Source organism: Ipomoea nil, unplaced genomic scaffold (assembly GCF_001879475.1).
Source record: "Ipomoea nil cultivar Tokyo-kokei standard unplaced genomic scaffold, Asagao_1.1 scaffold1262, whole genome shotgun sequence".
Taxonomy (NCBI): domain Eukaryota; kingdom Viridiplantae; phylum Streptophyta; class Magnoliopsida; order Solanales; family Convolvulaceae; genus Ipomoea; species Ipomoea nil.
Window position 1 is genome coordinate 470980 of NW_017617690.1, and position 18161 is coordinate 489140.

The following is an 18161-nucleotide window of genomic DNA, read 5'->3' on the forward strand; positions in this document are numbered from 1 at the left end:
ATCAAAAATTATATATATATATATATATATATATATATATATATATATATATATATATATATATATATATATATATATATATATATATATATATATATATATATATATATATATATATATATACACGCACACACAAATATTAAATTAAATAATTGACGTTTTCGTACTTGATTAAATGGGCAAAACATCATCAACTAGGTAGATCACTCGATAATGACCCTGATTAGAACTAAAAATATTTTAATTTAAATAATTTTATTTTAATTAATAAATTATTATCCAAATGCATATTAATTTATTATACAAACGACAAGTTGTTTCTAATGAATGTTTACCACTGCAATTATTTCATTGAACGATGAGGATTAGTCTTAAAGCATGTTACAACTTGTATTTCTTTTCTTGTATTTTTTTGGTTGCATTATTTATTTATTTAATAATTTTAATAAATTTCCATTTCTTTTATAGTATTACCGTACGACATTTACATTTTTTAATATTTACTTATGGACATTAGCGGATTTCAGATGGATTTGTCGTAATCATTTGGCATCGGTTTCAATTAGCCACACAACCACTTTGTTATGTGTAATTATATTGTTTTTTTTTAATAATATTTTTACTTTATGTTTAATTTTTAATTACAAGTTGCATATTTTTTTGGGGGGAAAATGCTACCTCAAATAATTTTTGTAAACTTTAAGAAGTTACCCATTAATGTTTGTTGGGGGTCCAATTTGCATAACCAGTTTAATTATAATCGAAAATAAATAAATTTCTAAACAAGATTAATTTCGATGGTCCTATACTCCTAATTGATTGGTTGATGAACCTTGTAGTCATACAAAAGAATAAATAAATTTTAAGAGTAATTGACTTTGCTCTTATTTTGAAATATGTTTGCATCAAGTGATAAAGTACTTTTTTATGAGGACTCAAACTTGAGCTTAACAAGTCTAATCAAAATGCAAAAGATCTATATCATTTCATTACCGTCCTATAGATTCTATCATCTATTATATTTTTTTTAATTTGTGCGATTACAACTAAGGGCTTATTTGGTTCGCGGAAAATATTTGAGAATAAATAAAATTAAAATTACATAAAAAAGAAATTACCAAGAAAATTTATTTCATTAATCGATTGGTGGAAAAGAAATTAATGAGACTACTGAATCCATTGTTTTGTTGGGTTGGAAATCTTAGAATAGTAAGGAACAACGAATATAAAGACCATAATGCCACTACACAATGATAATGATAATAAAAGTAATACTGATTTTTAAATTAAAATATTATTATTTATAAAATATAATATTATAATTATATATTTTATATATTATAATAATATAATAAAAATTATTATGCACATTTTGGTTTAAAGTTACTAAGAATGTTCTATAAGAAAAAAAATAATCCTATCATGTGATACTTTATTCTCAAGTTCCATGAAAAAACAAAATTTTGCCCTTTTTCTTGAAATATTTTTTCTTCAAAACTAAGAAAAACATTGTTGAGTGTAAAAGTTTTCATTACCAAACCAAAAAAATTCCATTTTTTTCAAATTTAAAAAAAAAAAATCATTGAAAAAAGTTTTAATTTTCATCCAATCAAACACCCTTAATTGTTCTTTGTCAACTCTTTATATAGAAAAAGAAAGATATAAAAAACCACGTACCCACAATTATAGTCTGCATGAATTGGAACACAGAAAGCTCATACAATTTGGTTCTCCGTATAATTTGTATCATTTGCAGATGTTGAATAAAATAATGTTTTTTGTTTGGATAAGTACGAAATTTGTACCGGACGTCCGGTCTGAAGACTCCTGGTGGACCCCACCCCAGAATCTTTACAATACATACATATACTACAATATATACTTCATATCACTCCAGTTTCACAAATCCACACTTTTTTTTTTTTGGGTTAAATTTAAAAAAAATAAATAAAAATTGCGGACGTAAATGTTGTGTACATGATCCATTTTCTGCAGTATATGTGGAGGGGATTTCCAGAGGCCATATATGGCAATAGGGAAAATGCATGAGTGATGAGTGACAGCATAAATCCCTTAATTCCCACTTGCCCAACTCGCATATATTTTGCTCCTCAGACAACCACAAGAAATTGTTTTTTTTCTTTTCTGGGTTGCCATCAAATTTTCTTAAATCAAACCAACAATAAATATCCACTTTTTGGCTAATGCAATACCAAAGAATCTTGGAATTCTGAGGTTCTCTTCTGCTCTTTCCTCTTTCTTTTTGTCTCCCTTCATTGCTGATATTTTTCCTGTGATTTCTGCAAATGCAATTCTATCTCAGAACCTTTTCCTTGTAGGGTTGCCTTCTTTTGTCTGGGTTTCTCATAATATCAATGAATGAATGAATGAATCTCTTCTCCTTTGCTTAATTTCTCCCTTTTTTGTGGAAAAGAAGATAACTTTTGCATTGTTTGCCACTGAAACACAGTTTTTACCTTAATCTTGTAACTGTGGGTGATTTCTTGTGGTTTTGACATGAAATCTGATAAGTATTATGCAACTTGGAGGAATAATTTATTGTAACATCATCTTTCAACCCACTATTTGTTGTTGCTAAGTAATAACCAATAAAAGTTCATCTTTTTGGATTATTTCTGTTCAGAATCTTTTTTTTTTTACCAATTTGGTTGTTTACTTGTTTCCACACTTCATATTTTAAGCATACTTTTGCAAATTGGGGAAAGATTTTCCTGTTTTTTAAAAGCTATTCACTTTCTTTTTGGATTTAGCTTTTGTCTGGGGAGGATTTGGAGATAAATGCTGGTAAAATTCTGAGGAAATGGATGGGGGTTTGTGTCCTTCTTTCATGGATTTGGATTACATGAATGAATTGCTGTGTTGGGTGGAGAGAAGTGAGGGATCTGATTACATGTGGCCAGTTTTAGAGGCCAATTCCAACAACAATGACCAAGAAGAAAGGCTTCAAAGATCATCTCTCCCCGAGAATTTATCATCGGGTTTCCAGTATCGAACTGCAATTAGTCCTTGGGGGCAATCTCGAAGATGTTTGGTTGAAGGTCCTGGATGGTGCTCGATTACCGACAGATTGGTTAAGGCGGTTGAGTACATAAACGATTTTTTTCGAGACAAAGATGTCGTTTTGATTCAGATATGGGTGCCTGTAAGCAAAGGCGATAGATGTGTACTAACCACAAGGGGTCAGCCTTTCCAGGTGAACAAGAATTGCCCTCAACTCGCCCATTACCGGGATATCTCGGTTAATTTTCAGTTCCCGGCTGAGGAGGACTCGAACGAGAGCACTGGATTACCCGGGCGTGTGTTTTTGGCTAAACTTCCCGAGTGGACACCCGATGTTCAGTTCTTCAAGAAGGACGAGTACCCCCGAGTTTGCCATGCTCAGGAGTACGATGTCAGAGGCTCCCTCGCTGTTCCGGTTTTCGATCAAAGCAGCCTTAGTTGTTTGGGCGTCATTGAACTCGTTTTAACCACGCAAAAAATCAACTACCTTCCCCAGCTCCAAAGCGTCTGCAAAGCTCTCGAGGTTCATATTTCCCTTATAACATTGCCTTATCGTTATTTTAGTCATATAAAACTCTAAAGAACAAGGAAACTAACTTCACTATTACCTTAATGTTTTGTTCTTTTGGCATTCCTAGTACTTGTTTTTGATAAGAGTGGCGGTTTGGTACTCATTCAAAGTTCTAGTCTTTAGTCTGATTTGTACAGATACGAAATGATGAACAATCTGTCGTTTTTTTTTTCCCCAAATGGAATTGCAGGCAGTTAATCTGAGGGGTTCTATATTGCCAAATGCTCGAAATGCGAAGGTAAATTTGATGAAATCTGTGTTGAGCATATAGCCATTAATGTGCAATCCAACTATCAGCTTAGACTTTTAGTTGAGATGAGCACATGCTTCAATTTGGTATCAGTGGGTTCGAATCTCAGCGCCACCCATAAGTGACTACGGTCCACGTGTTTGCTTGGAACCCACCGCACACGTGAGGGGGCGTGTTGAGCATATAGCCATTAATGTGCAATCCAACTATCAGCTTAGGCTTTTAGTTGAGATGGAGCACGTGCTTCAATTATCTGAGAATTGTTTCTTGCGTTTTATTACCTTATTATATGGGGTTTGGTTTTATTCTTTACCAGGAATCTGAATGCGATTTGAGCTACCAAGCTGTGTTATGCGAGATTCATGATGTTTTTAAGTCAGCTTGCGAGACACATAGGTTGCCGTTAGCTCAAACATGGGTCCCGTGTATCCAACAAGGTAAAGAGGGGTGCCGCCACTCCGATGACAACCTTATTCATTGTGTTTCCACGGTGGATTCCGCTTGCTACGTAGCTGATCCCCATGTTCGAGGTTTCCACGAGGCGTGTTCCGAGCACCACTTGCTAAAGGGTCAAGGCCTCGTCGGGAGGGCGTTTGTGACCAATCAAGCTTGCTTTTCGGCTGATTTGATGTCCTCTAGCAAGGCGGAGTACCCCCTCGCTCACTATGCAAAGATGTTCGGTTTGCAAGCCTCCGTGGCTATACGCCTCCGGAGTGTATCGATTTCTTCAGCCGAATTCGTGTTGGAGTTCTTCTTACCGAGGAATTGCATTAGCCCCGAAGAACACAAAAGAATGCTGACTTCGTTGTCCATCATCATACAAAACGTTTGCCAGACTTTGCGAGTTGTAACTGACCAAGAATTGCAGCAAGAAACCTCGGGTTTTATGTTCAGTGAAGAAGGTCTAAAACCGAAAAGAAATTTGGGCGTTGGAGCTTATGAAGAACGTTTATCCGGGAATTCCCAGCACACAGATTGCCACGAGAGCCGTGATTCGGTTTCAGCTTTCGAGAATGGACAGAGTGAAGTAGTACTGAAAAAAAGGTGCCCCCGGGAGTTGAGGCTGCAGCTAAACGAATGTGTTCCGGGACCAGACCGAGCTTCTAGTGCATGTAACTCTCGGGGTGTGGGTAAAAGGGGCGATAAAAAGCGTTTGAAGACCGAGAAAACGATTACGTTGCAGATTCTTCAACAATACTTTGCTGGTAGCCTCAAAGATGCTGCAAAGAGTATTGGTGGTAAGCATTATATTCCTCTTTAAATTGCTAATCTTTGCAGAAAATTTCGAGATTTCTTAATTAGTTATGCCTTTTTTTCGTTGAAATTTTTAGTCTGTCCTACGACGCTGAAGAGGATCTGCAGGCAGCATGGGATAAAGCGTTGGCCATCTCGAAAGATCAAGAAAGTTGGGCACTCGTTGCAAAAGATTCAACACGTGATTGATTCTGTCCAAGGCGTCTCGGGTGGTTTACAAATCGAGTCCTTCTACTCGAGCTTCCCCGAGCTCGTGTCTCCCAATTCAGCCTCGAACCAATTCAAGAATCTTAAATCCCCCGGGGGCGATTCTACAAGCCCCCGAGCTGCTGCTCCTGCTGCTCCTGTTGCTGATTCTGTTACACCTTCCTCGTCCTGCAGTCAGAGCTCGAGTTCGAGCCAATGCTGCTCGACAGGAAGACAACCGAAGAACTCAGACACAAATGCGGTTTTAAAGAGGGTAAAAAGCGCTGCCGAGCTGCATTATTCATCAAGAAATGAGGAGCCAAAGACCCTCCCGAGATGTCAAAGCCACGCCTCTCTCATCCAACGCCCTCCATCCCGGTTTCTTCCACCTACTACTAAAGGCGGTGGTGACTGCAGGCCTCGAGAAGATGTGCTGAGAGTAAAAGTCTCGTTCGGAGAAGAGAAAATCAGGCTGCGGGTGCAGAACAGCTGGGGCTACGAAGATCTGCTGAACGAAATCGCGAGGCGTTTTGGTATGGATGAATCCACGGGGTTTCAACTCAAGTACTTGGATGATGACAGTGAGTGGGTTTTACTAACCTGTGATGCTGATTTGCAGGAATGCTTTGATGTTTGTCGTTCTTCGCTGAACCAAACCATCAAGCTCACTTTCCACCGCGTTCCTCAACAATGTTGAGGATAATATATATACATATATATATAGAATAATAGATATACGATCTTGCTATCAGCTAATAAAGAATATGTTCTTTTAGTTCAGATGGAACACATCCATCGATTAGCATGGCTGGTAGCTAGTACAAGTATGCCTCATTGTTAATCTTTAGAAGCATATCCCTTAGCTAGGATTAGTTAGGGGTCCCCATGTATTTTTGAACTATTTTTGTACCATATTCCGCAAGATAATTAAAGTTTGTAAATTCTTTTTGTTGTGTTTTTTTTTTTTTTTTCTAGTCGAGTAGACAGGCTCGCACAGATAATTTAGTTGGTTATTGAGTAATAAATTGAGACAAACACAGGACTGAGCTGTGGCAGCTGCCGCCTAATAAGCGGTTGAGTCACCGTGATTTATCTCACCACTATCCCATCAGGCTGGGGTGTAATAGTAGACATTTAAACACATTGCAACCCTCTTCTATCATATCGGCCTATCAGGCCAAAGTGTAGGGGCTCCATGGACATGAGAATTTCGCCTTTTGTGGGCAAGAAAACAGTACACAATTAAACACAATGCAACCCTCCACTATCCTATAGGCGATGCCGAAGTGTAGGGACTCCATGGACAAGAGAATTTCGCTTTTTGTGGACAAAAAAACAGTAGACAGTTAAACACAATGTAACCCTCCTCTATCCCCTATCGGTGTATCAGGCCAAAGCGTAGGACCCCAGGGGCAAGAGAATTTCGCCTTTTGTGGGCAAGAAAACAATAGACAATTAAACACAATGCAACCCTCCACTATCCTATAGGCGATGCCAAAGTGTAGGGACTCCATGGACAAGAGAATTTCGCCTTTTGTGGACAAAAAAACAGTAGACAATTAAACACAATGCAACCCTCCTCTATCCCCTATCGGTGTATCAGGCCAAAGCGTAGGACCCCAGGGGCAAGAGAATTTCGACTTTTGTGGGCAAGAAAACAATAGACAGTTAAACACAATGCAACCCTCCCCAATCCCCTATCGGCCAAGGCAAAGTATAGGGGCCAGGGACAAGAGAATTTCACCTTTTGTAGCAAGAAAACAGCATACAGTTAAACACAATGCAACAGGTATTACTCACCAAAAAAAAAAAAAAAAAAAAAAAAAAAAACTCAGAAAGTATAATTTAAAAGCATTGGACTATGTATGAATGTTGGTTGATCTATCATCAACAACTATTTACAGTGTCATGGCTGGACTTGTTTCCCACTAAAACATTTGGAACCTAAGAAACAACATAAGAACAACTCTTAGCATCTTTGCTTCTAAATTTGTGGCAAAACTGTGCATGCACAAAAATGTAGCAGCAAGATGTCTTCTTCTTACCTTGTACTAAAACAAAAAAATAAGTTCCCCAGTGTCTCTGTCTTTCTTTCTTTCTGTGCCTCTAGAGGCAACATCGGTTTTTGGCAGACACCTGTACACCTAACCTTAACCAACACGCTGCAACCGGGCTTTTAAAATGGAACGGAGTCGTCTACTGGACCTTATCTTGTACGATCGTCGTTGGGATTTAGAGGTGGAACCGAGTGTGTCTTGCCATGAACTCCGGGTTTTTGAGAATCTGAACATTCGGCGGCCTGAGAGACAAGGTACTCGAGCGCCACAACAATGTCACTGATAAGTGGCCGGAAGTTTGCTTGTTCTTGAAGGCACATTGCAGTGATCGCAACAGCATGCTGCAGACAACGGACCGAAAAATGCCCTTCCAACAGAGGGTCGACCATCTGAACAAACTTTCTCCGATCCCTTAGAAATGGTTGAGACTGCAAAATGGTTAAATTAACTGTTTAGATGAAGATGGCCACAAATCAAACAAAGATATATTATGTATCGGGGAGAATTCTGGGGCGTGAAAGTCCATATTGATAGCGGGGATCAACATCCAAGAACCACTTAAGTTGCATAGATTCATAGCCATATGAAATTCTTGATAGAATCAAAAACCAACATTCGTTTGTATTGTTGAGCATATATAATATATAAACATAAATGTGCAGTCTGACTATCAGTTTAGGCTTTTAGTTGTGCTGGAGCACATTGTCCCGGACTATTTTTTGTGACCGTGTTAAGACCCAAAGAATGAAACGGCCAACTGGTTAGCATGCCAAATGGGTAAAGGGGGGCGACAATAGCGTTAAGGGTTGTTCTGCCTTAGACGCTAAGGTCTGGCTGAGTTAGGCACGCCGACCCAATTAAGTTTGGGGAGTCTGTCGCTAGTCTTGAACTTGACTATGAAGGGGACCAATGCGATTCGAAGGGCACAACTAGTAGGGAGCTATTGGGCAGGGCGAAATCAGTATGGCACGTATGAGGATAAGGCTGGTCTGCGGGGTATGAGGGGCCCCGAGACGCCGCAAGGGCGTTGTGTGCTGTGCCGGACTCTATGCCCGTAACAACATGCTTCAATTTAGTATCAGAGCCAACCCCATGTCAAAGGTAATGGGTTTGAGAAACTACAAATCATATCGATTTTAATAGAATTGAATTTGGAACCGAAATGAACTATGATGTGTGAATTAAGCGGTGAAATTCGTACTTGCTCTATGTAGGAAATGAAGCAAACATAATAACAATAGGAAAATAGTGTCACGAAGCCGATTTCCACTTTGTAACTAATATGCATAGATATGAAAGAGTACGAACTCACCCAGGCAACCAAGTTCTGCTCGCCTTGTTTCCTAGCACTATCGTACGCCTTACGCCCGGTTATCAGCTCTAACATGACCACACCAAAGCTGTAAATGTCGGATTTTAAAGTAAGTTTACCACTCATCGCATACTCCGGGGCGCAGTACCCATAGGTTCCCATCACTCGTGTTGAAACATGTGTGTTGTCACCAACAGGCCCCAATTTCGCGAGTCCAAAATCTGATAACTTTGGATTGAAAGCGTCGTCCAACAATATATTCGAAGATTTCAAGTCGCGATAAATGACCGGTGGATTTGCTTTGCAATGAAGATACTCGAGGCCCTGAGCTGCACCCACAGCAATCTTAAGTCGTGTACACCAACTTAGCGGCTTCATTCCAGGCTCCAAATCTGAGAATCAAAAGCAACAATGCTCAAAGATTCATGCGAAAACCATCTTCTCAAAATGAATCAAAAACAACTTTTTTACCCTCAAAGAATAACAATACAAGTGAACTTCTAAACTTTAGAAATAGCGAGATAATAGAAACGGAATCTAAAGACCAACTAGTTAACCGGTAATCTCATGTATAACAAGAAAAATCTCTTAAACAATATAAAGTTTTAGAACAGTTTATGATCAAGAAAGTGCATTCAAACATTTAAAGAATTACCGTAAAGGTGATTCTCCAAGCTACCCATAGGCATAAATTCGTAGACCAATAGTCTCTGATCTCCATCAGTGCAATACCCGATCAAATTGACAAGATTCTTGTGATGAAGTAAACTTAACATCAGGACCTCGACAATAAACTCCTGGTTCCCTTGTAGGCCATCAAGATTAAGTCTTTTCACAGCAACAATCTGATCATAAGCTCCATCGTTAGCTCGAACATAAGAAAACCGAAACTTAAGCAACAATCATCAAGTAACCATGCTTCGGGGAAAACCAGATTGCAAAGAATTAAACCAAAACTAAAGCATTTCAAGGCGTAAAAACTTGCCAGATCAGAGTCCAGACGCCCTTTGAACACACTCCCGAATCCACCTTCTCCAAGCAAGTTCGATTGCCTAAAGTTTTGCGTTGCAGTGGCAAGTTCCTTGAATGTGAAACTACGGGCAACTTTGCCCTTGTGGGCACTGCCCTCCACAGTTTTCCCTCTCAAAGAACCTCCTCTCCTTCCTACAGTTCAACACACATTATCATCCCGAAGAACCAACAACCGAGATAGAAATCAATCACACATTATACATACAATGATACAACACCCTAGATTGAACAATTTAACACCAAAAAAAAAAACATTTCAAAAAGTTCTCACCACTTGCTTCATCATCATAAGCCTTTCCCTTCACATTCACTGGAAATAATGTTCAAAAGCAATTCATAATCATAAACACACAAAACACAAAGCACATTGCATAAAAGTATGAACTTTCACACAAATAATGGCAATTAAAAACAGATATTCACAAATCAGAAAAGCAAACCTGAAGCATTGGCGGATCCACGAACCATATCTTCATCATAATCCCTTACATCTTTACTAGAAGGCCTTATACAATAAAAGCAACCCATTGCTCAAAAGAACTCTCTTTTCCCCTTTTTTCCCAGAATCAAACCCCAAAGACTACAGCAGAACTCCCAGAGCCCAGATTCTCAAAGCAAAACAAAACCCCACTACCCAATTTCGACTACATAAAGAAAATCTTATTCTATCTCTATAAATTGTCCTAAGGAGAGAGACGCTCCGTTCTCTCCCCTTAGGAAAGGAAAAAACAAAACTGGCCGAGAGAACCCACCTAATGACTCCCAATGAGGCTATAAAGCAAACAGAAACAAATTTAAGGATTCTTTAACATTCACAGATCTGCAGAGGGTAAGAACCAGATGGGAAACGAGGTGTGCAATAAATACAAACCGGGTAGGGAGAGATGTGAAAAGGGAATTGTTGGTAACGCAAGAAAATGCGTAAACACCACACGGTAACGTGAAGATTCTTGGCAAAAATAACACACACACAATCTCAGTGTTCCAACGGAGGGGTTTGAACCAAGGAATGAATGGGCAAGAAAAATAATGGGAACAAAAAAACAAAAAACAAAAAAACAAAAAACAAAAAAAAAAAAAATTAAAAAGACCCTTTTTTTTTGTTTTTTGTTTTTGCCTAATCTAATCTAATCTTGTTGGTAATAAGTATCCTTATTCGGCGCCAGCTTTAGCGGTAATTTCTTGCTTTGCTTTCTTGACCACCCCCCACTCCCCACTAAAGAAGTGATCTTTTGGGCATTTGTGAGTGTGGGCCTTTTGGGGACGAATGAATTTGAGGAAGAGAGAGAGAGAGAGGAGAGAGAGAGAAGGGATTACAGGCTTACAATTACAGCTCCGTTGCAGGTCGCTCTCAATGACAACTTTGCATTTAAACGTTTTGGGTGGGGATTGGGGAAGACGAGGCCAATTACGGTATTGACCTCCGCGTTGGGGTGATTTTGCAGACCCACCACAAACGGTGTTACTATATTTGACCAATCCATATCCATTATCCATAAAAAATTTATCAACTTTTCTTTTCTTCCTAATATTCACACCGGTAAATAAAAGAGAGTAAACTTATTACAAGTATACTTACCAGCTTCGTTGGTGTGAGTTACCGTGCATTCTTGTCCTTTAAGAAAGATAGTTAGGGAGTTCAAATCCTTCTCGTATAGAAAAATTATTGGACCGGACAAGATCAGTACGAACAGGGATTAGTCTGAGTATCAATCGTTATACCCTACACCACGGCGCACATAGTACTGTGCGCCGCGCGCCTCCCAAAACGACGTCGTTTTGGGAGGCGCGGTAGGAAGTTGCTGGGATTATGTGTATTTGTTCACATAGTTATGTGTATTTGTTCATACAGTTATGTGTATTGGTTCATATAGTTATGTACATTTTTTATACAATTATGTATATTCTTTTTATACAATTATGTACATGCGAATCAGAAAATTTGTGTGTATTATGTTAATAGTTGATGTGTATTATGTTAAAAGTTTATGTTTATTATGTATTATGTTAGATTATGTGTATTATCTTTTAAAAAGAGTATGTATATTTTGTTATATAATTATGTACATTCATGTATACAATTATGTGTATTCTAGTATAACATTATGTACATTCTTGAACAGCGGGTTTTTTTTAAAGAAAAAACTACTGCCATTCACTGGGACGGGAAATTTCAAAAAAAAATTAAAATTAAAACGACGTCGTTTTGCATCTGGGCGCATAGTGCAACGCGCGCCGTGGTGTAGGATATAAATTGCCGTCTGAGTATGGTACAGGCTTACGGGCTTAAAGGTGCCTCCTACAATTAGGACGGGATTAGTCTAAGTATGATACGGACTTACGGACTTAAATGTGCCTCCTACAGTTAGGACTTGCTCAGATACCTCGTGGACTGAAAAAAAAAATTATTATGTGTCCTTTATCAGCTATTACTTCATAGTAAAGTTTATTTGTGGTATTATTAGGTTTTATCGAGAAAGTGACATTTTAATACAATAATCATGTTTAACTCTTTCTGTCTTTCGGTCTTTTTTTTTTCAGATAAAAAATAATTTTTTTATGTCTTAAAAAAAACTCATAAGATGTAAATGTATCATGGATTTAATTTCAATGTATTATGACATCACCATGATGCACACATTCTTTTTTTTTTTTTTTTTTTTTTGTAATAATAGGTGTAAATGTAGTGACTCTTTCATGTGGGAGGTCATGAGATTGAGTCTTAGTGGAGGCATTGTTGATTCTGTGTGCATCATTAGGTTGAGAAAGCATGTTTGAACAGATACTACAATGTAATAGAGTCAGTAGCATTCAAAAAAAAATTGAAAAAGAAATTATACCAGTACTTATACATATTTCTATGCGCCATGCGCAAAAATAAATGGCCAACATTAGTATTCAATGTTAAAATCAAAGTTATAATTTTTTTAAAAAAATAATATTTTATAATTTTAAAAAAATAAAATTTATTGTTGTAGAATTCATATTATATATATTAAAAAGTATAGGTGATAATTTGGTTAATAATTATGGTATGGTTAATAATTGTTAAAGTACGAATTTAGATATGATAAATAATTAAATATAATTATGGTATAATTTAATGTATATTGACCGAAGTTCAATAGTGTAAGATAATTTTGTCCGTTAAAAAATGATAGTATAATATTTGTAATGTATATGTACAACTCATTAAATATTGAAATAGAGAAACTACTAATCTTGATTCACTCTTATAAGTTTTTTAGATTTTAGATATTTATATTATATACAATAATAATAATAATAATAATAATAATAATAATAATAATAATAATAATGTAAATCATTTTACAACTGTGATATTTACGTATTATATTTTAGGAAATAACTAACTAAAATATAAATGAAATCACTTTCTCAAAAAAAAAATAAATAAATGAAATCAAATTTATTTATTATATATATTCTAATATAATATCTACATATATTATTATGGTTAAAGAATATAAGAAAATATATAGTGGATGCAAATGCATGGTAACAGTAATGAAAATAGATAATGAAAGTTATAATAGTAGATGCATTGTTGTCCAAAAAATTGTATAGTATAACTTTTATAGCTTAATGTATCAAAAAAAAAAAAAAAATGAGTGTACCAACCTTCATTCATACTTATTATGGAGTATGTTTTTAGATTAGATTAGATATTGTTTTACATCTTTCCACTTTATATGCTTGATATCAATTTGGGAGAATGTTACATGGATAAAAATTTCTATAAAACTTTAAATAATTAACAATTATTTTTTGAATCATATGGAAGGAAATCCAAGAAAATAATTAGTTGCATCTAGTGATAATCTTTCTATAACTGGCCCAGGGATTCAAGGCTCGCAGAATATCAAGATTTGATCTCGCCATTTCACTCCAGTTGTTCTGTTAGACAACCACCAAGTTGGTTAAAGTGTCGGTTACTTGATTTTCTCACGATATACATGTTCTTTCAATCTTTTTCCACCCAACTTCTGATTAATTGTGTATTGAATTATCAATGTAGCATGTATAAGATGCTTAATTACTAATCATTATAAAGTAATTATAACACATCACATTAAATAAATATAAAGTATTTAACATTTGAGTTAATTGACAAATTGAGTTATACCCAGTAAATTAATGACATACTTGAAACTCCAATTTTACTAAAAGCATGCAAATAAAAAATTCAATCTAAAAATAAAATTTAAATATTACAAAATTATCTTTCTAAAAATAAAATTTTGTTTATTAAAAAAAGTTTTCATTTTTTAAACAAAAGCATTAAAATATTATATTAAATTCACATTTTAAAATTGAATATATAACAAATAATTAAAATGTAATCAAATATACTACTGAATTAGTGGCTAAAAATGGCATATTTCATACTTTTTTATGATCACTTAAAAAGAGGACAAAATCTAATTTTGATTATTTTTTAGGTGGTCAAGAATTATATATAGCCACGCAGATTTTAGATTGTTATAACTTTAATTTCGACCACCTTTCATGGCTAATAAGAAGAAGATGATGAAAGAAATCATTTTTTAAAAAATAGCATTTTGTTTGTACTAGGGTGAGTGTTTCGATTTTTTTTTTGGGATCAGTTTGGTTTCGGTTTTTTCAGTTTTGAAAAATGAAATCATTCGGTTTCAAATTTTAGTTCGGTTTGAAATAGTTTGGTTTCGGTTCGAATTTAGATTTGAAAACTCAAGCATTCCCTAGCTACTGTAGCTAGTTCTCTTATGCACATAATAATTTATTTATTTTCACTAATAATTTAAATTTGAAAATCTAAACAACAATCCACAATGCATATTTCAAATTTCTCAATCTAAAATAATTACAAACCGAACCGACTTCTTCACATGCGTCTATCATCTCACAACAACATCACAAACTCGCAAAGAGAAATTGAGAACAAAGAACAATTGTGAAAATTTGAGTTAGAGAATTGGGAACTTAGTATATACATTTGGATAAATTTGTAAATATAAAGGTAGTTGGATATAAATAAAATATATAATTATTTAATATGTATATATATATACAAAATCATTCAGTTATTCCGTTCGATTTTTAACTGAATTGAACTAAAACCATTCAATTTATAAAATATAAAACCAATCAATTTTTAATAATAAATCAAAACTTAATCATTCAATTTGACTCGATTCGAATAATCTGAACCAAAATTCCCACCTTTATTTTCTACCAAACAATCCAAAAAACCCCCCATTTTTGGGCTTATCTCGCCAAAACATAGTAAAAAATGGTTTATATTGGCAACAATGGTCATAATTGCTGAAAATGTATTTTTGCCAACCATGATTTAAAAAAAATAAAAATTGACTACTAGTAATCAAACAATTTGGCACAATCTGAAGATATAATCGAACGAAATTTGTAACAATCGTTATTGGCTATTAACTATTTCTACTAGTGATCGGGTGTATTGATAGTCATTTTTTTTTTTAGATTTTCACCGTGATTGAAAAATTTGTCGAGAACACTATTATATCACTAACCCTATATCTCTAATCACTTTTCGATGATTGAAATTTTGAGATTTTTCCACTGCGGAAAAATAACAAATAAAAAAAAAAACTATGAAATTGAAAGAAAAAAAAAAAAAAAAAAAAGTACTGCGTCTTACAACATGTTCTATATTTCCAAGATGAAAAACTTTTAATTTATACTTGTACTAAATCTTCTTATTCGAATGACAAAAGTAAAAGTATAATAAATAATATTAAATAAACTTTATATTATATAATACAATATCTTAACTTAAAATTTCAATGGAATAAACCTATCTAGGAATTGATTATCCAAATATTTGTCCGTAATATGATTTACTTTTCTCTTATGTGTTTTGTAAGCTATGACATAAGCATGATCTATCTATTGTAATCTTCAGATAGTGATTGCGGATTGCTCCGTCCCCAAAAAAGAAAAAACAAAAACAAAAAGCCAAAAAGGTAATTACATAACGTTCCTAATTGGATTTAGTTTTTTTTTTTTTTTTTAAGAATATTTTAATAATTACTCCGAGGAGTAATTATTATGTAATATATTATTATAATAATATTATTTTGGATTTGGTGAATGGCGTTTAGATTTCACACAGACAAAGGCAAAAGACCAAAAAGACTTAGGTTAGATTGGGATCTTAGGTTTAATATAGTATAATATAGTATATGCATATCATGAAAAGTGTAAACGCGTTCACATGTCAATCTACGATTACTATTTTAAATTATTTTTATATTTAATTATTACAAGTTGATCTAAACAAATATATACTTTTAAAAGTTATAAACGGTATATAAAAAGTTTTAAATTAAATATTTTCTAGGAATTCATAATCTATGTACACATCTCCAAATTAAATAAGGTGTTATCAACCAACCAGGATTCAAATTTTAAAATAAAAATAAAATACATTTACGGGATTAGTTAATAAGCAGACATTTACGGTAGAAATAAGTAGTTGTGCAACAATTATAAATAGGAGTTAGATAGAATATAGAATTACGATATATATACAACTTAGAATTATTCTATTTGTATTATAAAGTTACGAGTTTGATTTTTGTCAACACTCCATCAGTTAAATTTGTCGTACAGTATCTTTTTAGTGTGATTTAAATCTTTTGTGTGATTTGTGGATTACTGATTGATCCCGTATATATTTTCAAAAATTTTGCTACAAATTTTTTTTTAAGACCAAATAAATTGGATTAAAAAATAATACTAGAGTTTATTACCGAATGGTCTATCGACTATTCCGAAATTATCAATTTGATCATTGATAATTTTTCATGCCTAATTAAATCTTCGACTTTGAAAATATTAATCAATTTGGCCACTCATTTATTTTACCGTTAAATATCCATTAACTCAAAACGAATTTGATAATTTTACTATAATCAATGGACCACCACTATGCACTATCAATGCATGCATAAAGTTTAATGTGATTTAAAAGAATAACTGGTAAACTGATTTGATTTGATGTGGATTTGTCAACATCGTCCTTTCAATCTCATCAACTTATGCAAGTCCAAAATCCATTATTATTATTAGGTAAAATAGCACTTTTACCCCTAGTTATATACTTATAGTATTTTTCTTCTTTGAATTATTCAAGTGGCTATTTTTTTCATGAAATGTTAAACGGACACATTTACCCTTAAAATAAATATTTCATTTATTTTTCTTCTCCAACAAATTATGATCACGATTTGATTCAAACCGAACAGACATTATAGCAACCAAACTGAAATATTCCAATTACAATTTAGAAGCGAAATCCGATATTTAGAGTTTATTAAAATCGCGAACTGAAATGATCGGTTCATGTTCCGAACTGAAAAAATAAAATACATTTATTGTTAAATTTAGACTATTTTAAAATATAAAATAAAATTTTAAAATAAAGACGATTCAGAATCGTGAATCGGATCTGGAACCGCCGGTTTACAGTTCAGGATCCAATTTTTTTTGATTCATAATTTAATAAACTGAAACCCAAATATTGAGTTCTGATATGAATCATAACCGGAAACTTTCAATTCGATTGCTATAATGTCTGGTTCAGTTCGAACCAAACCGTGATCATCCCTACGTATACGCAATAATTTGTTAGAGAAGGAAAACAATAAAATGTTTACTTTAAATGTAGAAATGTCAATTTAATATATCAGGAGAGAAAGCTGACACTTTTAGAACAATTGAGGGGGCTAATATTTTTACATGAATAATTCAGGGGAAAAATGTTATTTTCCATTATTATTATTATTATTATTATTATTATTATTTAATTAATTAATTAAGATCAGCAATTCAGCACTAATATGCTTGCCATCTTTTTTTATTTTATTTTTGGATGATTTAAGAAAATTCACACACTCTATATAATAGTCAACAAACTATTCAAAAAAAAAAAAAGGGTTAATAGCACTATAAAGATCTTTGAGAGTGCATACTAAGTAAATTTCACTCTTTTGTAATAGGTAAGTTACTAAGCTGAATTAGGAAGGCCTTTGAGAATGTGCACATAGTTCGCAAACCATACATGAAAGACAAATTGCATTAGGGAGACCCCATGCAATGAGTATTAGTAAGAATCGAACTCAAAACTTTCATGTGCGAAAATTATGTCCAACACGTACACTCGGTCTCGCCTTTCAAGACATGTTTTTCTTTTTAAAATTAATTACATAAATTTAGACCATTTAAACCAAATAATAACCTCAGTACCACTCCGATGTGGGCTAAAAGATCTGGAAATTATAGATGAGATGGTCATAATGTTTTGCTATTTAATCTTATTAAAATTTTGTTTTTCCGTAAACATGACTAATTTAGTAATTTTACTATATTTTTCTTTTGTGATGAGAAAAATTCGTAATTATGACTATATAATAGTGTACTGTGTATACTAGGTAGACT

General features: G+C 34.1%; 2 protein-coding genes across 5 annotated transcripts; one reads left to right on the forward strand and one right to left on the reverse strand.

Annotated features, from left to right (window-relative positions):
* The first annotated feature begins 1948 nt into the window (after nucleotides 1-1948).
* On the forward strand, nucleotides 1949-6237 carry LOC109184513 (protein NLP4-like). Of its 3 annotated transcripts, none has more exons than XM_019334521.1 (5): nucleotides 1949-2235; nucleotides 2772-3544; nucleotides 3783-3830; nucleotides 4159-5080; nucleotides 5174-6237. In XM_019334521.1, the coding sequence occupies exons 2-5, from the start codon at nucleotides 2822-2824 to the stop codon at nucleotides 5977-5979; spliced, it is 2499 nt and encodes an 832-aa protein (XP_019190066.1). In that variant the 5' UTR covers nucleotides 1949-2235; nucleotides 2772-2821; the 3' UTR covers nucleotides 5980-6237. The 3 variants fall into 3 exon arrangements, with proteins under 3 accessions (XP_019190066.1, XP_019190067.1, XP_019190069.1); XM_019334522.1 differs by having other exon boundaries at nucleotides 2787-3544; XM_019334524.1 differs by having other exon boundaries at nucleotides 1949-3544; nucleotides 4165-5080.
* An 871-nt stretch (nucleotides 6238-7108) lies between these two features.
* LOC109184515 (serine/threonine-protein kinase CDL1) lies at nucleotides 7109-10722 on the reverse strand. Of its 2 annotated transcripts, XM_019334526.1 has the most exons (6): nucleotides 10124-10722; nucleotides 9955-9993; nucleotides 9637-9815; nucleotides 9307-9496; nucleotides 8652-9043; nucleotides 7109-7767 (listed from the first exon to the last, which is right to left on the reverse strand). In XM_019334526.1, exons 1-6 carry the CDS (start codon nucleotides 10209-10211, stop codon nucleotides 7489-7491), a joined length of 1167 nt encoding a protein of 388 aa, XP_019190071.1. In that variant the 5' UTR covers nucleotides 10212-10722; the 3' UTR covers nucleotides 7109-7488. The 2 variants fall into 2 exon arrangements, with proteins under 2 accessions (XP_019190071.1, XP_019190072.1); XM_019334527.1 differs by lacking the exon at nucleotides 9955-9993.
* Nucleotides 10723-18161: the final 7439 nt, after the last annotated feature.